The 25,090-nt window shown below is 44.7% G+C and overlaps 2 protein-coding genes across 2 annotated transcripts in view; one reads left to right on the forward strand and one right to left on the reverse strand.

The window, feature by feature from the left end:
• LOC122162666 (centromere protein P) overlaps positions 1-648 on the forward strand; it is a 116,756-nt gene extending 116,108 nt beyond the window's left edge. The window contains exon 9 of the mRNA XM_042823175.1: positions 258-648. Within this exon, the coding sequence (XP_042679109.1) occupies positions 258-379 (122 nt within the window). The 3' untranslated portion in view covers positions 380-648. The remainder of the gene's footprint in view (positions 1-257) is intronic.
• On the reverse strand, positions 151-24,954 carry IPPK (inositol-pentakisphosphate 2-kinase). The gene is made up of 13 exons (XM_042823171.1): positions 24,821-24,954; positions 14,239-14,286; positions 12,132-12,227; positions 11,501-11,567; positions 10,837-10,958; positions 10,338-10,427; positions 9,676-9,734; positions 9,261-9,333; positions 7,970-8,249; positions 7,213-7,363; positions 5,279-5,381; positions 4,700-4,779; positions 151-3,699 (listed from the first exon to the last, which is right to left on the reverse strand). Exons 1-13 carry the CDS (start codon positions 24,899-24,901, stop codon positions 3,474-3,476), a joined length of 1,476 nt encoding a protein of 491 aa, XP_042679105.1. The 5' UTR covers positions 24,902-24,954; the 3' UTR covers positions 151-3,473.
• Positions 24,955-25,090: the final 136 nt, after the last annotated feature.

Raw genomic sequence — 25,090 nt, forward strand, 5'->3', positions numbered from 1 at the left:
GAATGCCACCCTCCCCCTCATCCCCCCCCTTTTTTTTTTTTTCTTTTTTTGGCCAGCTTGGCCTTAGATAAAATGGAAATACAAGCTGCTGAGCTTCACCTCCAACATATTTTATTTAAAAGCAACTACAAAAACAAGTACATCTTGTTTAAGGCAGCAGGCAATCTGTCCTACCCTGAAACGCGAGGCTGCCAGCTGCTGTAAGGAACAGCAAATATGTGTGAAAGTAATGTTAATTTTTTGCATTCTTCTTGTAGTTGGTGAGCAGAAGAAAGCAGCCATTGACAGTGCACCCACCTGCTTCCGAAGCATGCTGCTTCTGTTTGGGATTGAAACTGCTATTGAGAATCTGATTCAAGCATTCAGCTTGGAAAAATGAATACCAGCATAATGTACAACAGGTAGCAATTTCAAAAGTAGTTTTAATTAAGGTATTGTGTTACGCAGTCTATAATTTTATTGAATATAAACATTAAGTTATTCTCCATTTAGAAACCATACTCATAAAACATGCTATCTGTACAATTATGGCACGTTATATATAAATTGTCATGACATGAAAATAAATACAGCCATTTAAATACAAAAATGCCAAATAAAATAGTTACATGTACAGAGTGATTTCATTATAAATTTATCTTTTTTGAATCATTAATGTACCAGAGTGGTTTATCTTTTTAACATTTTCTAGATGCCTGGAAAGTGTTAAAAGATCATGCACTGTCAAAATCAAGTCCATAAAAAGTGGAAGTTCCATTTCACAGCTCTGTAAAAGTACAGTGATTTTAAAATGACCAGAGAACAGCAAGAGTAGAGTAGCTTTCTTATTAAATTAGGCTGGAAGTAGGCAAATAATTTGAAGATTTTGAAGAAATGTTATGCTTAATGCCACTGTGTGAACTAACTCTTTTCCGTAGCGGAGTTGGGTGGAGATGGCATTAAATTAAAGCAGAAAGGCCCGTTCTGCTTTTGTAAAAGCCCATGGGTGAGTTGAGTACTGCCTGCTGTGAACGGGAGGTAATCCTCACATTTCTGGGGGGAATTTGAGTAGATAATATAATATAAAAGCACCACATTTCACACCTTCCTCCCTGAAGAAACCAAACATTTGACAGACGTTTTGTCATCTTTCACTTCTACTCCATGTACCATTACCTCATTTGTGAGCTGTCAGCATTTTTCAGGAGTTCCTGCCCTGCTGTAGCTGTCACTCAACAGAGCTGTTCAAACCAAGGTGTACAATCTGAAGTCACCTAATTTTTGGGCAGAGTAAGTTGTTCCTGGAATCAAGGGCCAAAGATGAGAATGATGTGGACTCCCAAATAATACTAGGAGGCCTTCCTTTTCAAGTCCATAGCTGCTGTAAGCATGCATAAGCAGCACAACTGCCTGCTCTGCACTCGAGTTATGACAAAGCATTACACAGCAATAGCAAAACAGCTGGGGAAACCAATAATTAAACCTACTGATTTCAAAACAACAGTAGTTTGAATATTGCAACAGTCTCCTACTGTTCTGGAAGATTGGGAGAAACTAGTTTGTGTCAGAATCTACAGCAGAACAATGCCAGAGATTACATTTTGATGGACAGCAGCTCAATGAAATATCTTGGTAGATATAAGGCAGACTAATTTCAAGTTTGAAACCCAGTAGACAGGCAAAATTCATTGCTACTCTATCCACTGACATGTTACTGGCTTAGCTAGTTTTGTGCAATCTTTATTTCATCTTTAGTTTCTTCTTGCATGGCAGTGAAACTTTTATCAACACGTACACTTCTATTTGCATATGAAATGTCTTTTGAAGTTACAGCATAAAAACCTTTTCAGCTGTGGATAATTCTTCCTCAACTTCTCTAACAGTTGCAGATTCTCTTGTTTTTAAAAACAGACCTCTTTTTTCCCTGGCTTTCTTACAAAAGCAGCAGTTACTCCTGCTGTTAACTACCAGCTCCTTACACTCGGTATCGCAGTGGAGTGAGAACAGCCCATGACCCCGCTGCACAAAGGCAGACTGTCACCTGGAAGTGGAACACAAGAGATGGCAACATGGTGCCCTGCTGCTATACGTGTGGGGGTATTTTGCATTTCCTCTTTCTTCTTGAGTTGAGGCAACTTTACAGCATTGTTTGATTCTGCTTTTTGAATTTCAGGTAACAAAACAGTTCAAACACCACACTGAGATCTCAATGTAAATATGTTTAAATATTAGCCTACGTTATTCTTGAAAAACATTACCAGTAAGCAGGCATTCATCACAGATAACAGCAGCTCACTGTAGCTTCAGTAGCACCTCTCTGCATTTTAGGGTTTGTAATCCCCACTCCTGGGGGGAAAGTGGCTGTGGATTTTATCACACTACCCCAATTTTGAGTTTATCTTCAGTCTCTGAATCGGGATCTTCTTTGCAAATGGACTTCTGCAAAAGTCACACAGGCTTCCAGCTGTGTGTATCCATGTTTACAAAGTAAAGCCATCAGTAAACTGCTGAAGTAGTGATATAAACTTAGCTGTAGTACTCATCATGAGAAAGTGACCTCCTAAGCTTCAGAAAAGAAAATCAGAGACTGTCACCTCTTTTCTGTCACTTAAAAGAATGAGCCTTGAAAGCAGCTGCTCATGCTATGCAGTATGTGGGATGTCTGAGATAATGCCAACATCTGACATGATCTGAAAGACCCAAAGTAATGTGGAAGATGTAGAACATGTTATTCCTGTCACTCAGTTTACATTAGGAAAGAGTGAGCTGTGGCTTCACCTTCAATAGCAGCACATAACATAGAAAATAAAAGACAAGTATGTCAGACGAGTTCAGCTCTCACACAACATTCAGATATGCTTACCTTTAACCCTCTTCACTTAGTTTCAGAAGCTTTAGGGAGACAGAAAGTGATTGCAAAATTTCTGGAGGCTGTCGGGTTTTCTTAACCTCCTGCATTAGTACTTGAGTGTTTGCAGTAAGGTGGTCGTCCCACACATCAGTAACACTTGAAAGCCACTGCAGTTCTATTTTCAGTGGATTTAATGCTAAAGATTTCTATTAGCTTTTGTTAGAGCATTCCTTTCCCCTCTAGAAGGTAGGAGTGGGACTTCAAAGCACAAGCTTCAAGGCAATTTTCTTGTTAGTAATTAGGTTTTCAATGTTAGTGCAATATTTCAGGAAACCTTTACTTCTGTGCTATCTCAATTCTAAGGAAGTGGACTTTTTGTATTAAATTGATCTGTCCTCTAGTTGCAAGGTTTGGCACGTTATCTGTTCTGTCATATTAAGTACATTCAGTAAGGTTACACAGCCAATGCATGTTCTAGTGCTACCCCATGTCTTTTTAAAGGCATTCCAATTAGAAGTCATTTCTTAAAGCAAAAACATTCACAGCTGAAAAATGCACTGAACACAATAGAAAAAAATCACCATAATTGTATTCCATTGATCTCTCACTTTCTAATGTGTTCTAAGAAAAGTAACCTTAGGAGTTACACTTTGTGGAGAACTAATGTGCAGTCTTCATTCTCCTTGAAGAGACTGGACATCACTGGGTCATCTTTGGCCTGTACATTCTTCAAATAATAGTTTACTATCTTGCCATCCAGTTTGTACTGATGAGGAATGCTTTCATACGGTTTAAGATCGAGGTCCAGGACAGAAACAGAAAAGGTGAATCTTGTTTTGGATGCAAGTACCACAGGTCTTTGCTCAGAGCTGGAAAACAAAACCATATTGCACATCTGAGTCCCTGAAATCAGTATTTTTCAGTCATGTATCTCAAGTCCCCTTGCAAAAGTGACTCTCGTTTCTTTTATGCATTCAGTGAAAGCCAAGGCAAATAAACTTCATTCAGCGTGGCATTTAGAAACTGCAGCTCCAGCTTAACAATTCTAAGGCAAATTTGTTGGTACTTCTTAGACACATTTTCCTTTTGGTTTCTACACAGCACAAGTTAAGACATTACTCACAATTGCTGCCTCTATAGCTAGTAAATATAATCCATCTCTAAGTGATGTTGCATACAAACCAGAACCCTTACTAACCAGCAGGAGCAATTACTGCAACTCCCTCTTAAGTTCAAGGTAATACAATTTAGAATCAGAACTGCTGCCCACATACACTGAAGGATAGAGAATTTAATAATAAGGCAGCCACCGCACATGCCATCTCCCTCCTGAGTATTTTATTCAGGAACTGCAGCACAAATGCAGGAGCCTATATTCTCTAAAGCTTTGGAAAAGCAAACTGCCCTAAGAGCAAACTTAGTGCTGGCACAATCACAGAAGGCAATGCTGTGGCAAAGCCCCCTGCCTTACCATGCAAAATGTTCCCTCTCAATTATTGCCTTACTGATATGCTTAACACAGACTTGTGCTTTCTAATTAAGCAGTTCTGGGCAACTCATCTTGAAAAAGAAGTTTTTCATATAAGGACACCATGGCAGAAAAATTCTAACTAGTCAAAACTAGAATTCTAGCTAGAGTTCTACACTGTGAACAATCAAAAAGGGAGTAAATATGAAAACTTGACCCATTTTATCAACATAAAATTCTTCACAGATTGCTTCTACTCCTATCTTAAATTGGAACTCCAACTTATTAATATGCCCACAGCCAAACAGTGGAGGCACCCCTCCCCAAAAAATCAACTGCTAAAGTTACATGAATCGACTGAACTGTGCTTCCCATTCACAATGAATTTGAGTTGTTCTTACCACTCATCTTGTAGACAAGGTGAAAGGGCAATCATGATGGAGCAGTCTTTAGCAGTCATTGCAATTCTGTACTGTTGCACCTACACAATAAAGAAATACCTTCAATTCTCCATTAGGATTTGTATTTGTCTAGATATCAAGCATACAGCTCCTTATAAAAGGCTTTATAAGTGTACACAGTATTGTAGTAAGTTGTTTTAAGAGCTAGAAATGATCTCTACAGCAGATGTTTAGCAGAAAAGTAGGTGGTATTACAGCAACCTGTGTAAGAATCACCTTCATTTCCTACAGATTCTGTTACTGAAGGCCAAAGAAGTACCTGGTCATGTAAATGCCTCCTCAGCTTAGGAAGGAAAGAGCTAGCTCTACTTCCCCCCACACCCCCTTCTAAGAACAGATGCTAAAAAATGTTTGGCTTCAACTACTTCTGCTATATAAACGTACAGCCTTGCACACTGGCAGAATTACTCTTTTCCTGTGCAAACCTCTAACAAGACAACAGTGATGCTAGCACACTATGCCCTGATTTCAGTTAGGTGTTTATGACACTTGTCAGACTAACAACACCAGGAAAAGTACCTTTGTTAATGCAAATGCTATCGTCCCATCGTCTTCTGTTGAAAGATCTAGCAGCTTCTCATAAAAGGCTTCATTGTAAGGTCCATCTATCTGTAATGTACTTCTAAATAAATGTTAAAAGAAGATTTACAAACAGCCAAGATGATTTACTGCCAGTAAGATCAACAGCCCCAATGTTCAGATTAGAACATACCATGAAAAGCACAAAGGATGGAACAGGTTAACACTCAGCTAACCTGTTCCCCACCACGCTCACTTGTCTTAAGATGTGCATCCATTTAGGTTGTGGTGCTAGGGTTTTCTTTGTTTTGTTTTTAATCTGCTGCTACCTGTATGTCACAAGAACATGTATTTCTCAGCAGAAAGTTCCAAAGTTGAGAACTGCTTGTTCTAAACTGCTTGCTCAGAAGCTCCCGGAAAGCCATGCTAACATCAGGGTATGATCTTTTCTGATAAGGACCTGTTCTGCCCCAGCTTCACAACATGTGCAGGCACTGGAGGCACCAGCACTGGGATTGTTCCTTTGGCAACCTTCCTTCCCACGTTAAATAGCAGAACCCCTGAAAATCTGAACCCCTAAAAATGAGGTTTGCAGCATAAAAACACCACACAGATGAAATACATTTTAAAGTAACTTGCCTAATGTATAGATATCCAGGTAAGCCACACAGTGAATGATTTAAGCAGAACTTGAGGCCAATTCATTGCCCTCCAGAAGATAAGGCTTCAGCTGCAACAAAGGAGGCCAGAAGAGCTGAAGGAGCACAAGCTGCCATGTCTTGCAAGTGAAGCCAGAGTGCCCTCGTGTGAGCACGGGCAGAAGTACAGGCAGTTACTCAAGAATGCAGGAAGCATCCAGTTAAGTCTTTTTACAGCCATTATGTCCACTAATAAGCTTTATTTCAGAATGAATGCAGCATCTTGAACTGCTCCAAAAGTAATGCCTCCTATTTGATTCTGTTGGTGGGATGGCAGTAGAGGTTGAAGCTTCTCATTAATACTCCTTTACGTTGTATTGCCATGCAGCAGATGGCAGCAGAGGGGCAGTCTGACAGAATGGCATCTGACATGGAAGCGCCTAAGAAGCAAAGGTGTGTCATTGAATTCCTCCACGTGTAACAAAGGCACCTACTGACATTCTCTGACACTTGCTGAACAGTTATGGAGACCAAGCAGTGATGTGAGCAGAGGGAGGCAGTGGGTGATGTATTTCAGCAATAGAGGGTCACCTCCACAGGTGCTTGTTTATACTAGCATGGCATGCAGGCTGTTGATCAGTGCTGACAAAAATGAAAGCTAACGGTGTAATGCCGAAAGAGCATCTTGTAGCTGAGAATCTGTTCTGTCCAACAGCATCACTGCACTCATTCTCTTTGCTGTAGCTTCCAGGGGAATAAATGGGAGGCATTACTTTCAGAGCAACCTACATACAAAGGGCAGGCTGGTCAAGAGCAGATGGACAGATAATAAACTGTTATCCATTCATCTGTTCTGTGAGAACCTGCAGGATAGTTTGGGCTGCAGCTGAACATCAAATTAAGGGTTTTGAAGTGCTGGTAGGAGGTAGACTAATATAGACTTGAGAATGACTGTAAAAATATCATTATTACTGCAGACATTGTTCTGCAGCTTCTGAAGGCAGGGGAAAGCTACCGTCCATTTACTGTATCTTCCCTCCAAGGAACAGTATTTTCTTTCATATTTTACTGTGAGCTTCCTTTAATTAGTACTTTAAAATTCATGTCAAATTGACTAACATCAAAACCTGAAGCAATAAATCTCATCATTTCAGACTTCAAATTAGAAATTCAGAATACACAGTGCTGTTAAGGGAGGTTGCTCACAGCAGTAAGTTAACAAATAGCTGTGTATGCACAGAACCAGACCTGTCTGCAAAACCACTTGATCAGAACTGAAATGGCATCAAGTCTTACCTCTCCTCAGGAAATTCCTCTAAGTACTGCTCAACCCTGTTGTACAAAGGGTAGAGTCCTTCAATATCCAGCATGTCAAGCATCTGAGCCTGAAGAGTTTTATAAAGGAGGCAACCCCTTGGTAAGCCAGAGCTTTCCAATTTATGTTTACCTAGAAGAAAAGGTGTTTTCAAAAAAGGCAGCCACGAATGTCTTTGTATTGCTTCACTTTGCCACGGCAAGTGCTCGTTCACAAAGCAAATCCAAATATGCTTCAGATCAATCAAAGGAAAAAAAAAAACACTTTGATTTTCCAACACCTCCACTATTCACACCTTCTCTTTACCAGGAGTGGAGTAGGAAAGAAAACAAACTATAGCCTAGCTGGCTGGGGCTGTCAGAAAGGGTAGGGGAAGGCAAGAACCAAATGCTATGTAGCTAATCAACAAAAAGCAACCAGACTTCATTACACGCAGCGTAGCCCCAGTCACTTCAAATTATCTGTCACTGTTGTCAGCTCACGCTGGTGTTCAATTTATCCTCTAATGCCTTCTGAACTATTTTTCATCCCCTTGCATAGATGGAGGTGGTAGAAGTGCTCCCTACAAGGTCACACTAAAAACAATGACCTAACAGCAGTGCAGCTCAGAACTTGGTTGTTTGCTGTTGTTTGAATTGCTAGAATTCTACCGTTTCAGTTCTCACACCAGTAAAGAGCAAACGAGAAGCAAAGATCCACATCCCTTGTGACAACAGTGCTCAAGGAATTCTTTCTTACCATTTCTTACCAGCTCCTTATTAAAAGCACTTGCTTCACAGTAGCTTCTTCCTTGGGAGACAGGAACTGTCTTCATATCACCTGCCCTGCAGGCATCAGTGCTACTTAGTAGCGTCAGAGTTATCACCTGGATCAGTTCTTTAACAATTGTCCTTGTGCAGTGTGGGCCACTGACCAACCCATTGGAAGGAAAAAAGAAAGGTTTTAAATGACGAGCGAGTTCATTCCAGTCAGAGGAGCACTCCTGGTCGTCCTTACAGCCATAAATTAGTTCCCCATTCTGCAAAAGAACGAGATAGATGTCGGCACTTCATGAAATCCAGTTACTTGTACGCAGTTATCCCAAGTACCACACTGAGTAGTTTGAAATGACACATGGTGAGAAAAGAGTCAATTAATCTAACAGTCTGCATGCAAATACATTCCCAATGTTTTCCAAATTCACCCAATTTGTTTAATAGATATCCCAGGTAACGACTTTTGAATTAGGACTATCAAAAAACACAACACGTAACTCACACACGGCTTTACTCCACCAAATCCACTGTAAGTAATTCCAACAACAGAGCTGATCTGTAGCTAATTTCCCTACCTGTCCTTTCTGAATAATGTCAGCAGTGAAAAAGTGCCATATCAAACAAACTCCTTTGAAAGGCACACTGGGAAATGGAAGGCTAGAATAACGTGGGGCAGAAAAAGCAAGACAGTTACCTGTACCTGGATGGAACCACTGGGACAATTCAAGTTTAAGTAATTGAAATAATTGGTTTAATACTGGAATGAACTGAAAATAATTTTAAGTATTTAGAATTAATCTGAAAGTCTGCATAATCCATCAGTTTCTGCTTTATATTTTCCATTACATTATTTCCACATAGAAAAAAGTGACTTCTTACTTTTTCAGTGAGGTGTGTTGCACATTGGTCTTCACGTTGTAATATTATTACATTATTCCAAAAACATTTGTAGCAACATGCAAAGTTCTCCATTTTCTTCCTCTTGAAGAACGTACAGTTTTAAATCATTTGAAAGTCTCTATCAGCTGCTTCTTGCTGATTCATTCACTAATTAGTTCTGAGAAATTATTACTTACCTGCCCTAACTTGAAATCTAACTAAGAATTTTCCCATTTTCTTCCACTTCACAGTCCAACACTGACAGTGCCTATTAGGCACTTTGAAGCAGGATCTTGACTGTCCAAGTGCTGAAATCAATTTGTTCAAAAGCCAAGGCATAAAAAATTAAACATTAAAAAGAAAAACCAATCAAGCAGACAAATCAGACTGTTTACCTTAAATATTTTCAAGTTGTTCTGTGCCTCCTGCAATAAGCTCTTCAAAGCAAAGTGCATTCTTTGTTTATTTCTGGGAAAGAAAGAATCCAAGAATGTTTTGCCGCTACCTTTACTCATCCTAAACTCACCACAGAGATTAAGTGACTTCTGGAAATTAGAACTTCTAATCTGAGTAAATGAACACTTCTGAGGTTTCATGTTATGTAGCAGAAGATACTGCTTCATTAATAAGCAACGCTGATTCCTGGAAGAAGCGTGAAGAGGTGCAAAGCACCTCAGACATCCACTGTGTGAGTCAGGCAAGCAGGCATTAATTATCCTTAATACTACAGGGACAGTAAAAGTCATCTGAGAAACAAACCTACACTAGGCTTCTCTGGCAAAAGCACCACGGAGTCACGCGTGTCCTTACCCTGAGAAGAGATCCACGGGGCAGTATTTGCTTGGTCGCTTCCACTTCCCATTTGCTACCTGTTGAAAACCAACGCCACTGTCAGTCATGTTTGGGAGTAACTGTTGTCAGTGATTTTAAGTCAGGCGTGTGGCACTAACGTGCTGCATTCAGAGGTCCCATGACATTTAAACCCCTACGGAGTTACAACGCATGTCTGCTAAGGGTCTTCATCTTCATGTTGAGCTCAAATCACACCAAGTGCATTCACAAATGGAAAGCAGGAAGAAAGTTCACGTTACATTTCAATATGGCACAGTTACATCCTTCCAGGCATACAAAGGGCACAGGTCAAATAGATTCCTTGTGTGACATGCCATTTACATGCATGTATTTGCTGAGTTGTGTTAGAAAGGAGATTTGACACAGGAGTTTACCTCATCAACAGCTTTAATAGTCCTCAGAGACTGTTTGTTTGCTTCCAGCTTCCCACAGAACTTCTTCCATCTCTCACTAAACACATTCACACCCAGCAACTCAGATGCATATACACCCACTATCTTTAGTCATATCAGAGACTTAAGCAACAATATGCAAGTTTCAGCATGATAACAAGACTGCAACTGCAAATAAGAAAAATAGTATAGTCAAAGGAAAGCAGGATGACAACCAAAAGAAATTACCTTGAGATGCTGATGCATACAGTAACGACACACCTTGTGCTTTATCTCCTGTGAAACATGGCTGGAGAAAGGAATGAAGCCACACTTTGGCTAAAAGGAAAACAAAAAAGAGATCACAGATACAAATGTATTTATTTTTATAGAAGGCACACAGCATGCAAATCTTTCAAGCGTAAGGACACACGAAAAAAATCCATCAGTATCTGCATTCAGAGGTCCTATCTGATACTTAACAGCTTTGCATGCGTCCCTGTACACCATTCCTGAAGTCCTCATTTAGGAATTAAGGACACAGAACTGCTGTTGCTCACGAAAGACACCTTCTAATACCCAGGAATTTCCTAAGCTTTGAAAGGTCACGAATTTGGGAGGTACCTCATCCTATGGGCCTGAGCTCTGCCATACCCCACTGCCACACTTCTTTGAAACTGCTCGGGTCAATACGAGCTTAAAGAATGCGGAGGGAAAGAAAACAGAAGCATTTTCTCCTGTTTAATACCTTAATCTCTATGCAGAGGATTGGCCGGGGCTCCACAAAGCGATAGGTCTGCAGCCTGGTGAGATTAGGAAGGCACATTGCATAACCACTAAGTGTGTCCATGTCTTTGTCACAGCGAGACTCTGCAGAGAGGGGGAGCAAGAAAAGACAACACAAGAAAATTAAATGTGTGGCTGTTTATTTTTACTCCGCAGTTGAGTTGTTCACCAGCTGGGGGAAGAAAGAAAAAAAACAAACGTGGAAAGGCAGGACAAAGTTTAGCAGGATTTAGTTGATCATGAGCTTGCTTAAATCTGCCCTTCTTGCTAGCAACACACATCTTGTTTTCTCAAAACTTTACAGGCATTAAGTACTTTTTAAGTACTTAAAGACCTGCTTTGGATGGCCAGCTTCTCCCTCACCCTAAAAATGGTGAAAGGCCTGAAACAGCAAAGGAGTGCATTCAACAGGCCAAGAACAGGTAGATATTTATGTTGTATCTTTGAATGCAGTTATGTTTTCTTGCTAAAATTGCACGCAGTAAAATGATCTCAATTTGTCACTGTTTGGAGACTGAAAGCAGTTTCCTTGTGTCCTAATGAATGATACTTTTTTACACTTCCTAATAGGGCAGGAGGTGCCACAGCTTGAAAGACCCCCCTTCAGTGCTGTCGCCAGCACTTACCTGGCCTCTCCGGCTGAACCTTCAAACAGAGCTGTCTTACGAAGTCTAAAGGCAGTTGAATAATTTCCTAATTAAAAAAAAAAAGAAAAAAAAAAAAAGAGGTAAACATATGGATTTCAACACAAGGATTACAGCCTAAATGGGAGTCCTAGAATGGAATACCAAAGGTCAGTGTGTCACAACCACCAGACTGACCCATATAAGGAGCTGCTTCTCACCTCACATTAACCTGCATGAAGAGCTGTACCTGAATTCACACACAGTATAAAACCCGCCCTGAACAACAGCGCATGGCAAGGAAGAGCTGACTGCACAGCAACCTACACAATCTGCACAAGCCACATTTCCCCCCTTGTTTTGCAAAAGCAGTCTCAAAATCTCTGTCAGCTCTCACCTTACATAGAGCAAAGAAATGATTACTTTTCTCATTAGCAGCTTGAAACAGATGAAGCCACAGAGCAGGATCCCGTCAGCTCTTCAGCACTGGGGAGGGTGCTCTTCATTCTTGTGTGTGCAGCTTGCTCAGGAGCACCTGCAAACCCTGTCTGTAGTTTTCAAATGGCGTTCAGGGTTCCCTAGGACTTCAAGTTTACAATGCAGCACCCATTTATTTGAAGAAGGAAACACCTACCCCATGGTGAACGTAATTCTCCCCAAAGAACTGCTTCATAACGTGTTTTCCAAAGTCTACAATGTTTTGCAGATGGTGCAGTATTTCCTCTGAAGTCTGGAAGAAAGAAATGCACTAATTAACTTATGAAATGATGGTCATCACTGCTCTGTACATACATAACTCGCTGTCCATCTAGCAAAGCAATGCTCAGCGAGTGCTGGAACGAAATGGACACACGACTGCCATTTCCTCACAGCAGTTTGAGATGCTGGGGTGATCATGGAAACAGAAAAAATGACTTTTTGTCTTAAGTTTCTGAGGAAAAAAGGACAGAAATAATGGGGAAAAAAAAAGTGGCAGTGGGGGATTGCTCAAGCTCCGTTGTTCTTCTTCAGCAGCTCCAAGAGCTGTGTGTAAAGCAGATGCCCTCACACCAACACTCACACGCAGGAGAGCCTGCATGCTGCAGAACACTGCACCTGGAGCTTCTATTCCACAATACCATTACGACAGGCAGCTTTCTTTTTGCCACCAGGAAGCTCTACCTAACAAATGTACATAAACTGCACCAGTAAGAAAGATTATTTCTTTACTGAAACACAGGTCTACTGAGACTGCGTTCCAAGTTCAACATGCTCCCTTTAGCAGGATTCATTTTCCAAACTGAAAGAGCACCTCCTGCAGTAAGGGGAAGCTCACTGGTGCTCATAGGCTGCTCCCACCTGCTTTGCTGGCATGCACAGCACCACAACCACCTTTTTTTGTTAATTATTTCCATTCATTTTATTATTATTTTCATTCCACGAGTTCTGATAGGAAGAAATGTAACCCGCAGTTACATTGTTTGTTATCAGGACTTTTTGTTAAAGCAGCTAAGTGTGAAATTAACATCACAATTTGTGTTAACACCACTGGGGTCCCTCAGTGCTGACCCACAAACAAGCAATATAAAGGCAAAGCACTTTTTTACAGACTTCTTCCAGAGGAGGGAAGCAGAAGAGTGAGATGCACATCTGCATTTCAGTACATCTCTTACTAGGAAATACCTTGCTTCCCCTGGTTTTTGCAGGGCAGATACATTTACATCTCGCTACTAGAAGCAGCTTCCTTCAGCCACTTTCATGTGAAAGAATAGCAGAAAGCAGATAGCTTGTATCACTGCATTCATGAGTCTCCTCTGCTTTCAAGAGCTTCTCTTTGTCCCGTTAAACTGAAAACTCCGCATTTATCTTTCTGATTTAATGCAAAAGCCCACAAAACTCTCCCTATACACTGACTTTGCTTGCTTCCTTTTATTTTATTTTTTCCCCCTAAAACAACCCCTCACTCTCAATACAGCCACATCACTTTTTATACTTCTCCTGGAGGGACAGAGCACAGAGCTGAAGCCACGTCTCTCACAGAGAAGCAAATGGCAGCAGTTGAACCCCCTGCCTCCTCTGCTTTCCTTTTTTTCCCTGGGAGCGCAGTGCTGACACTTCATTCCTACCCACCACCTTTGTCTCCCAATTGGCTTTTATTCCTTTTAAAGCAAATCTAAGATAAGTCTTTTCAGTTCCTTCTCAAGCAGAAGAGCCACAGCCCCAGGAAGCGGCCAGCTGCTTCCCACCACGATCTTTTTGCAGCAGATAAGACAGGGAAGTCCTTTCTTTCACAATTTCCTACCCTTGTCCAGAGTACAGAGGTTTTCAGCTGCCATCCCTGCAGGCAGCAGCCCTGTACCACCATCCAGCCCTGTGCTGCTCCTCTTCCGTCCCACCTAACAACACTGCAACCTGCTTTTCCTCAGCATCACTGCGCTCACATACGTTGATATGCAACACTAATGCTTCCTCCACCACCACAACCCCCCTCACAGAAATCCCAACCTCTTCTCCGTGTGCTGCAGCCTTCCAGTCTGCCCCACACAAAGGCTGTGGTACAGCACTCACATCCCCTTGGTTACATCACATCATCTCAGATTTCCCCCTTCTGCCAAAGCTCCCGAGGCACAGGCACGTTTCAAAGCACCCCTTATTCTTGCTCCCATCAGTCACAGTTCTTCTGTGGGTTTCCTATTTCTCCTCCGACAGGTTTTTTTCAGCTTACCTGCAGACTTTTATCACCAGCACTCCCTACATCTTACCTTGTTCTGGTTGGGGGGGGACTTCAGAAACCGCAGCACCACACAGCGCTGAGGACAGATGAGAAACAGTAAGATTTGTTAGTACTTAAGCACGCCACAGTCTCAAAGTAAATTTCATCTCAACAGCACAATGGTTCATTTAAGGAATTAAAAAAAAAAAAATACAAAGAAAAGCAAAATAAATAGGTATTTTAACTGGTTACTTCACTCAGCTTGAAAATCAAGAGCACGGCCTTCTGTTCCCACATCTTCCTTCTCCTCTCCCCGCTGCCTTACCCTGGCACCACTCCATGCCCCAGTGGCACCAGGGCAGCTGCCTCTGACACCCAGTCTGTTCTGTCAGTTCCATATTATCATCAGTACTCCAGCTGTCTTTGGCAGAGGCTGTGCAACTCACTTAAACAAGCCCTGCTGGTGACTTTTTGTAACGCTGTGCTGACGTCGAGGGGATCCCAAGCAGCTGGCAGCAACTCCACAGCTCTATGGAGAGATACCACCACTGCCACTTCCAGACTTCCAAAAAGCAAATAGATGCCACTTCAAATCCCTCAGCTTTTGTTTTTAAGGGTCCAGATGAAAATATTTAGAGGTGTACTGAGTGCCTTTTTCCTTAAGACTATTCCACTAAACAAGCCACCTGAAGTATCTTTCTTTCAGCAAAGTCTTGGTAAATTTACACTAAATAACTACTGCCACTTACTGTCTGAAAAGCAAATTTTGACATAGTCTCAAGGAGGCAGAGACCCTCCCAGGCTGGGTCCCACAGAGCTGCCCCTCAGGTGAGGCTGTGTCACCATCTGACCCACCAGTATTTCCTTGCAGGGATGCACTGATGCCTGTTCAAACAAGACATGGATAAAACCAGTTGGGCACCACAGTAGGTAAAGAGTGACAGCTGTTATCTGAATTTCAGTGCTCCGTTTGCACCTCTCCACACACCAACAGGGGTGGTGTAGGAACACACAAATCACCCAGCAACAGCAATGCAGACTAAAAGTCCAAATTACACTTCGGGTTCCTAGGATCTAAGCTTCTTCCCCAGCAAATGACCAGGATGGAAAACACTCTCAGGTGAAGGTATTCTGCATTCTGATTGACCTCGCGCTGCAAGATCTGAACAGCTCAGCTGCTGTCACACCAACAGAGACGATGACTGAGACCCCTGCCCATCAGCTGGACCTGCTGCTGTGCCCACAGGGCTGCTGCATGGCTTTCTGCCCTTCTGGCCCACGCTGGCAGCTCAGCTCAGCAGCACCAAGCACTCGGTGCACGCAGCGCGATGGCTGCACAGGAGCGCCCGGTTTGGTCTCCTGCTTTAAATATTAATGAACAAGTGGATCAGTAATAGAGAGATCTGATCATCACTTCTTAATCAATTCAGTCACTTGATCCTGGAGTATTTCAAGGGTGCGGTAGGCACTGCTTTATTCATCAGTTCCCAACCAAGGAACTTCCTCCAGCCACCGCTCAGGGAAATCTCAGCTTCTGTAACAGCACAGCACCTGTTCCTTAAGAAATCTTTTGTGCAGATGCACACTGGGGCATTGCTTATGGCAAAAGAACACGTTGCTTTTCTGAAGGCTGGGCGCAGACGTCAAAGGAAGCAGTGCAGAGTTCCAATAAAACACAGATCAAATTTAACCAGCTGCCATCGACTTCATCCTGCACTGCCCTGTAGTAAGGCTGTCAGCCACCATATCACTGAGTAGCAGATCCAGATCTAAAAATACTAATCATCTTCTTGTTGGGTAGATTTTCAGAAATCGCCCTCTAAACCCATCCTTTGTGCATGCCCCTTACAGCAAGGTCACCCACACAGCAGGGCAGTGCTGAGGGTAGCCCAGGAGACACCAACAGCTGGGTGAGAACTGTCACCACTGAAAGCACCACTCTGCACCTCTTATTATATTGCATGACTGATGGAGTCGGCGATTCTTGGAAACACCGTGGGCGGCTGTTGCCATGAGGCTTTTTGTCTGTTATCTTCAGTGCTTTAGATTTATATTTACACACTGAACATCAAAGCCAACGTGCTTTTCTGCATGCAAATGAATGGCCAAACGCAGAAGAGAACAGATTTCTTAGGAGCTTGTCACTACTTCTTAGCACTCTGAGGGTCAGATCAGCCAGACCCTACAGCTCCATGCATTTCATTCCCTTTATGCACTCCTGTAAGCCCTCAACACTGCTTAACCTGACTGCAACAAAGAAACGTGTCCAGTCATGATAGAAAACTCAGAACAAGCAGTAGCAGCATGGACACAGAAAGCTGTGCCTGTAGAGGCAGCCCTGAGGCCACGCTGTACAAGAGCACCGTAAGGGGCCACAGTGGTGTGAGAATCCAGCTCTAGGACCAAGAGCTTAAAGGCACATAGTCCTTCAGCACCCTGCCAGACAACACTTGTTTGTTTCACATCACACCCGAAAGTGTGCTTGCCAATAAACATGCAGTACCCCATAGGAGGGGCTGCAAAATGGGCCTGAAGAAATTCTTGGATTCACAGATGCACACAAGTCTTAATGGATCCCAGAAAAAGATGGGTTTCTGCTTCTTCTCCAAACGAGTGACTACAGCCACTATCTTAATGTTACTTCCAGAAATCCAAACGCTGCACAACCCCTGCTGGGCGAGCCGAAATAACAAAGAACGACTGGTGTGAACCTAGGTACTTTGGATTAGGCAGCTGCATTGCAAAACCAGGATAAACACATTTCTCTCTTTACAGACTGATACTGAGAAACTAGAGCTTCTCAGAAATCTCTCTGAAGTCCATTCTCGTAAGACCAGACTCCCGCTCAGGCCGGCTCAGGGAGCTCCCACAAGTTGTGTACCTCTGTGACAAACCTGCCATCCCCACACTGCACACTTCAGAAAAGATGCTTCACTCCAAGGAGGTGGTTTCAACTTTCAATCTCCACATTATGAACAAGATCTGTGGCAGAGCTGCTGCCAGTGCAAGAAACAGGAAAATACGCATAAAGCGAAAAAAAAAAAAGATGTGCACTTTCCTTCTGCTTGCCCAGCTCAGCTCATGTGGTGTTCTAACAAGGTTCTGTATGGGAATGTGAAGTTAGCATGTCCAAACACAGCGCCTGGGAAACGTCCCTTCAGCTCCTGTCTTTCCAAACAAGCAGATTCACAGCATTTGTTCTTTTGTTGCCACCGTTGCTCCGAACAGCACACACTGAGTGCTTTTGTGCAGAGGCAGAATGTTGATATCTGGAGAAGAGTCTTATCTCATTGATCACCAGCTTGTGTTCACGTAGGCAAGATCTTCTGATACACAGTGAAGCCCTCTGGAAGTGCAGGCCGGCCAGCCCTCCCTCGCTGTGCCCCTGAGCCCAGCAGCACTGCCAGCACTGAGTACCGACCTCCCTGCTACAGTCCATGGTCAGCACCTTTATTTCAAAAAGGCACACAACAGAACACTCGATTTTTGTACAGACAGCTTTAAAACAATGAGCTTCCAGTTGTAAAACACGCAGGGAAGCTGAGCTCAAAGATTGGTAACAGACCTTTTCCTATAATTAATACTACATCACTTGCTGCAATCAATTTCACGCACAGCTGCCCTCCACTCCTTAAGGAGATGAAGACACAAAGTTGCTCCTGAGAAGGTCACTGCATGTCTCAATACAGGAACATCTGGCTCTTCAATTCAGAATCTTTTCCTGCACCCCAAGAGCCACCCAGCACAGCTCCCCCCCATTTACCCAACACAACTCAGTCACAGCGGGTTCGCCAAGGGAACAGCCATGACTACAAGTGCATTTACCTGCACTGCAGCACAGGGCCTGGGGTTAAGTTGCACAGAATCACTATTCAAGCCCCTTTTGAAGTTACTGATACCCAAATACTAATTAGCGACACTTTCAATGGCGCTAAATATGAACTGCAGACCTGTTTTGCTCACATTAAGCTGCTTCTGCAGAACATTTGAACGGCATGCAGTATTCACCAACAAAATACACCATCCTGGTATCTTCTATTCCAAGTCTGCATCCCACAAGCCCTAGGCTTCTAACTCTAGTTTGAGGCACAGAAAACACTGGTTGTTCAGAGACCCGCTGCGGATGGGGAGCAGATGGACAGAGAGGTGTCAGAACACAGAGCTGCACGGAGGCAATTTCTCCTTCTGAGAACTAACAGAACTCGGTACAATCATGCCTCTGTGCTGCCTGGGCTCCCATCAGTGCCCACCTTTGTGCTGCTCCACAGATGACACCATCAAGGGCTCCTCACCCAAGGTGCCAACACGCTGGGCAATGGGAGCCATGGGAGATGAACACCAACTCAACACTGGGCAATTCCCAGCTCTGGAATGCAGAACACGTGGTAATATTGTACAAAACGTTACGTTTCCCAACCCAGTTTCGTTCTGTGTAAGAATGTGGATAAGCTCACACAGAACAAAGTGAGGAAAGCTCCGTTTCCTGCCAGCATGGAGGAAGTTTAGCAATTGCTTACGCAAAGCGCAAGGAAGCATTTAAGCATTTGAAAACTGAACAATACTGTTCTATTTGGCACAGCAGCTCTTTAAGAACAACCCCGTGATTGCTGTTTATCAATACAGAATCTCTGGCATAGCACTTGGTTGACCACTCAGTATTTTGAGCCATTATTTGGAAGCAAACCGGCCGCAATACGTGCTGCCTGCAGCACAGAGCTCACAAGTTGCACCAGGCTTCAGGTACTCAATATTCCTTCATTTCCTTTTGGTTACAATCCACATTCCCACTACAGAGAAGCACCAAATCACCAATTCTTCAAGAATTCTGTGGATTGGTGCTAGCCATGAGGGAGAAGGAAACGTTTGCCCTTCAGCTGCAGCACCTCATCACCTGAAGTGCTATCAAGTGATCTGCCCACTGGAAACTCACACTGGGAGCAAGTAGCATGGGCTCTCCAGGAGCCCAGCTGCTCTCTGCTAAGGCACTAACATCCCTGACACCTGACTGCCCCAAACAAACAGAAAGCTTCCCCCAGCATTTGACAAATATCTCAGTCCTCTGTGAAAACGGGTGAGTTCCACAAGCAGCAATGTGAATACGCACACTGAGCTTCCTTCCTCAAGCTCCTCAGCATCTCCTCCATGTACCACCAACAGGTCCCAGTGCAGATGGCTGCAGGCAGCTGCCCAGCCCGCTTCTGGTGTGCTGGGGAGATGAGGTGCTTCAGGACAACAATTGCAGGGAGAAGAAACAAAAAGTCAAAACACTCAGATTAAAATGAAGTAGTGATGAAATGCAGAGTTGAACCAAGTTAATTCCAAACACCCCGACACCTCTGTAACTCAGCTACAAGAAGCCTAAACAAGCCTTGAGCAACCCTTCAATCACACACAGTGTCTCAGCTCCTTCCTGAGCGGACCCACGAGTGTGAATGTGGTTACTGAGCATCTCCAAAATCATACGCTGGCACAAAGGAAACATCACAGGCAGGAGGGGAGGACAGAGCTGAAGCAGAAAACACCACAGGTGGTTACTGAGCGCTCCTACCCACCGGTTGGGGCACCTCCATCACCCCCCCAGCAAGCAGTCACGGCGTGTCCTGCCTACAGCTGCTGCCCACTCAAAGCACAGAAAAGACAAAGAGCAGTCTGATGAAATGCACTGCCACTGCACACACAAACCAAAGCGTGATCTTCCAAAGAATGGCATTAGAGGACAACCCCGCTCCACCACTCTTGATTATTCTTAGCAAAGTCTGAAGGTACCTCTGAGAAACACCATCTGAGATACAGTGATGAGTGGGGCTGCTGCTGCCACAGCACAGCTGTCACTGCTGCAGCTGACCTGAGTCTGCCACTGCTTCTGTCCCCCATCTCACTCCACAAACACGTTACGTTTTCACACCTGCACCTACAGAACCTGATGTGCTCGCACTGTAAGAGAAGGTTGCAGACTTTGCAGACATCATGTTCTTTCTCATCTCTTCATTCTCCTACCTGGCGTCACCTTCCCTTTTGCCTCAGGAAAACTACCACTGACCTGCACTGTGCTCAGAGCATCCCTTCAGCACAGAAACCTGGGGAAGTCGAAGAAAAACTGGAACACGACATCAAAATTCTGTACAGACACTGATTCGAGTGGCTGCTTTAGGACAAAAAAAAAAACAAAAGCTTTGCAGGTAATCCCCAGAATTGGAAGCGCTTCCAACTTTGGATTCATGCACTCTGTAGGCTGCACTCCAGTAGAGCTGGTCCAATCACCTACACTGTTGACAGCCACAGCTGCACACCTATGTAGCCAAGGAATCAAACAAGTACAAAAACATCTGCCTTTTTTGCAGTGATTACTGATGTCTATTTAAACATTAGCTAGCCAAAGTTAACACAAGGAAATGTATGGTTTCATAGAGGCTACAGTTCCGCACTGGATCCTGAATTCCAGTTCAGCCAGTCACTGCCTCCTATTCCCGAAAACTTAATTGCTGTTTACAGCAGGGCTCACATCTCTTCCTTTCTTCTCCACTGGCGCCACACCTTGATCACATCCGTGGTTCTCCTACTGGCTTTCACAGAGCTGCTTCCTTCAGCAGACTCCAGCAGGAGCTCCTCTACTCGCTTTCAACAAATACACGAGATAAAAGTAATTACAAGTAGGAAATTAAAATCAAAGCAGGATATCACATTTAGTCAAACAGTTTTATTGCTGGAATTTCACACTGGAATCTTGTTCCAACTCACTGACATGGAAGTTCTGCTTTCCTCAGAAAATCTGACAGAGCCAGATGCAAAGCTCCTCCCTACGTTATATTACATAGCTTTGGTGATTCACTCAATGAGATGGCCATTAACGATCAGCATCTCTTCTCTCTGCCAGAGGAGCAAATAGGAGAGCTGCAGCTAGCTGCTGATTCTGCCTGTAGTTTTCACTCTTTCAGCCCAACACCTCTGTGTCTAAACACACACTTTTGTTAATGGCTGTCTCCAAGTAAGTCAATTACAACAAAATATTCCAGTAAAGGACTTCTGATTATACTTTAACACAAACCAAACAAAACCAACCAAACGACGACAAATCAGGAAAACCACTTCGTACCCAAGAAGCAGCTCTAGGAACAGCTACACAGCTCTGATGCAAAGCACTGCCTCAGACACTGAATGAATCTCACTTTATGGGGAGCAAAACCAAATCAATCTCCCACATGCAGGGTCTTCCTGCACATACTGTGCAGGCATTGTAATGCAGCTGCTAGCAGAGGTAGCTGCACTGCGACCGACACCAAAGACTGGCACCTAAGACCAGGACAGCTGTGAAGCCAAGCAGGGGGTGGGAAGGAGATCTGTGACAGAAGCACTGACAGCAGTGCAATATCGATACTTCATCCTTAGCCGTACACCCTGAAGGCTTCAAACAGAAAAACATAACTTAAAAATCTGAAAGAAGGGCCGGATATCATTCAGCTCTGACAAACACCAACTACAGGAACCTTCTGCAGGTTTGGTTATCTGAACTGACTCCCTTCCTCAGCCCTGCTTCATTTACCTTCTCCATCTGCCATCTCCCCTGTCTATTTCATAAGCTCAGATATGCTGTGCAGATAGCTTACGTGCTTACTAACAAACCCTTATCAAAGCCCAGAGCTGTCTGCTAGAGCTGCCAGCACTCCAGGACCAGGAGATGGGCACTAACGATCAAAGCACCTGAAGATACACAACCTTTTGCCAACACACACCCAGGATCCTCCAGACTATCTTACTGAATCAAAAACACACTGGGAAAAATCCTTCTCTTGTAGCACCTCCACGTAGTCACCCTGAACTACAAACTTAATGCCCAAGTGTATTTTAAAAGGAAGCATTAGACTGCCATAAAATCATCCGCAGCGAGGCACAGGAATTCCTGTGATGTTGCACAGTGCTTTACCTCAAGAAAGGAGCTTCCAAGCAGTTTCAGTGTTCAAAGGAAGCCATTATTTATAGAGTTGCTTATGCTACTCTAGAAACAACAATTTCCTGAAGTCTTTACGAAATGAAGAGTTAGCGTCCCTGAGAGGGCACACAACTGATTGTGATGCAGAACTGCAAAGAGCATTTCCAGCTCACTTCTGAAACACCAGATATCTCCACCTCAGAAAGAGCCAACAAGCAGCTCACAGGACAATAACCTCTGTGGCAGCTCCTCAGGTCCCTCTCCACTGCTCAAGAGTAGAACGGGGAGGTAAGGAACAGCGTGTGGCCGCCTCTTTAAACACAGAGGCCAGGTTTGATGCAGAGGAACAAACACTGCCATAGAGCACAGACAACAAGGAGCATCCTTTCTAACTGCCTGGCTGCATGCAACAGTGCCTTTTTGTTTGGTCAGTTTGGTTTTGTCAAGCTGGATTTGTATCACAGCACTTCACACATCCCTGAGACAGCGGCTACAAGAAGTCACCAGAGGATCCCCTGTATGGGGAAGCATGGCAAGTTAAGTTATTTGAGGAGGGTACTGTGATTCAATCAAATATTCAACACTGCAACGTGTGGACGACAATCACGCAGATACTAAATGAATAAACTTTGAGTTTCTGTGTACTCCAGGGGGATCCATCTCAACTCTGTGCTTGATACATCAAGCACTGACTTCAGAAACCAGCAGAGTTGCCAGCTGTTTCCCACTGAAATGGATGATGTAGAAGAACGGTCCACTTTCTAACAGAAACTTTTCATCAGGCTACAAACACAACACAAGAGCTTTCTGACCACGATTCATTTTCAGTTTGGATTAAGTTAATCACAGCTGCATTCAAAACCAAGAGGAAAAGCTTTATTACCAGAGAACTGTGCTCTGTTACATTGTATACTTAATATATGATTTCACATTCATCAGAACTACTTTACCAAAAAAAAAAAAAAAAAAAAAAAAAAAAAAAAAAAAAAAAAAAACCAAACAACACACAACAGTTTGCAGCATTTTCAATGTTCCATAGAACACCAGTGGGGCTGACAGTCAGGCTTCATCTATAACCCACCATCCGAAGGCACTGCAAGAAGCCATTCATTGGTTGCTTGAATCTTGGGCTTATCAGCTCCTTGCTGGCACAGCTGTTTGTTGGCCATGTGACTCTTCCATGATCAAGTTTTTAATTTTGGCACTGCAATAACTTTGGATTAACAGTGCGTTACATTCATGTCTTAAAGATGCAGGGGATGGGAAGAGCCACAGAAACAAAGAAAGGCTTAAAGACAGCAGAGCACCATGAACTGAAGCACGCCTCATTCTTAGCCTTCACCTGCACTCCATGCAACCTGCAATGACAGCGTGTATCCAGGCTGCCTTCTCCCCCACCTGGAACACTGGAGGCTTCCAAGAATGGTCCAGAAGGCAGGAGCTCATGGAATCACACAGTGGTTGGGCTGGGAGGGACCTGATAGATTACCCAGTCCCAGCTCCACTGCTGCAGGCAAGGCTGTCACCCACTAAATCAGGCACCTGCTCAAGCTGCCAGGGCCCCATCCAACCCACCCTGAGCACCTCCAGCAGTGGGGCAGCACAGTGCCAAAGCTGAAGCAAAGCTCCCTGGATTCACAAAGGGCAAAGAAGCTCGAGCCCTTTTCTCCACAAGGACAAGGGATGTTTTAGTTTGCTTCTGTTGGTGTTCCAGAAGAACTCAGAGGTTCAGACGCAGACAGGCACGGACCGCTTTCTTTCTTTCCCACATTCCAGCATACAACTGTGCATGAGAAGGGAGAACACGGAACCAACAAGCACACAAACACTTCCACCCTGCTCTCCATCTCACCTCCCAGCCTCATCTCCTCTCCGCAACCAAATCCCTGCCCCTCCCACTTGCCTTTAAGACAAAAGTCACGAACTGAACGGGGCAAGAGGAGTAAAACAAAATCACTCCCTGGATGACGCCAGCCGACAAGCCCTTGATGCAAGCACGTCCTGTTTGCGAGAGGCACAAAGCAGCGACCCGTGTCCAAAGGCTACCTCAGAGCTGCGGTTTGACAGCAGCTCACCGCCAGCAGACGCGAGGCTGCGAGAGCCGAGCTGTGCTGGGTCAGAGCCGGGCACCAACACTCACAGCTGTCTTCCTCGCGCGTCGCCAAGTTCCAGGCTGCGGCCGAAAGGAGAAGTGCCGGCTTCCCACCGCGCTGCACGGCCGGCCGACTCTTATTGTTCGCCGCCTGTATTTTTTAGCTGCTTTTAGCGAAGCCCAAATTTAGGCAGGAAACAAAATCAAGCACGACGTTCTCGCGGGAAGCGTGAGCATCTAATGACATTTCACGTGCGGCTGGAGGGGAGCAGGGCCGCGGCAGCGCCGTTCGGAGCCCAGGCGGCCACGAGCTTCCAGCATTTTCCCGCAGCGCAGCACGGCTCACACCTGGCTCGCGCTCCCGGCGCACAGCAGATCCGGACACCTGCGAGGAGCCCGCGGCCGAACCTGCCGTGTACCGAACGCCGCCGCTCTACAAAGGCGCGGAAGCCGCGGTTCGGCTCAGCGCCGGCTTTGCCCTCACGGAGCGGCGGCGGACGCCGCGGCGGAGCGGCTCTCCACCTCCCCCCCCCGGCCCGAGGCGACGCCCCCTCACGCGGGGCCCGGCGGGGGGAGGGGCGCCCGCTCGGCGCCGGCCGTTACCCGCCTCACCTGGCAGTGGGAGACGACGAGGCTCTGGTTGCCTTCCCCGTGGTACTTCCACTCGTTCTCGTCCATCTTCTCCGCTTCCATGCCCGGCCCGGGTCCCCGCCGCGCCCTGCGGGGACGGTGCCTGTCGCCGGCCCGCCGAGCTCACGCCGCCACCATCGCGGCCCCGCGCCGCCGCTCCGCCCCAGGAAGTCCCGCCCTGCGCCGGGGGCCGAGCTTGGGCCGAGCCCGCCGCACTCGCGCCGCCCGCCGCCATCTTCGAGCCGGGCAGCG

The sequence above is a fragment of the Centrocercus urophasianus genome, unplaced genomic scaffold (assembly GCF_019232065.1).
Source record: "Centrocercus urophasianus isolate 14NV4802_14NV808 unplaced genomic scaffold, USGS_Curo_1.0 seq_22, whole genome shotgun sequence".
Lineage (NCBI taxonomy): Eukaryota > Metazoa > Chordata > Aves > Galliformes > Phasianidae > Centrocercus > Centrocercus urophasianus.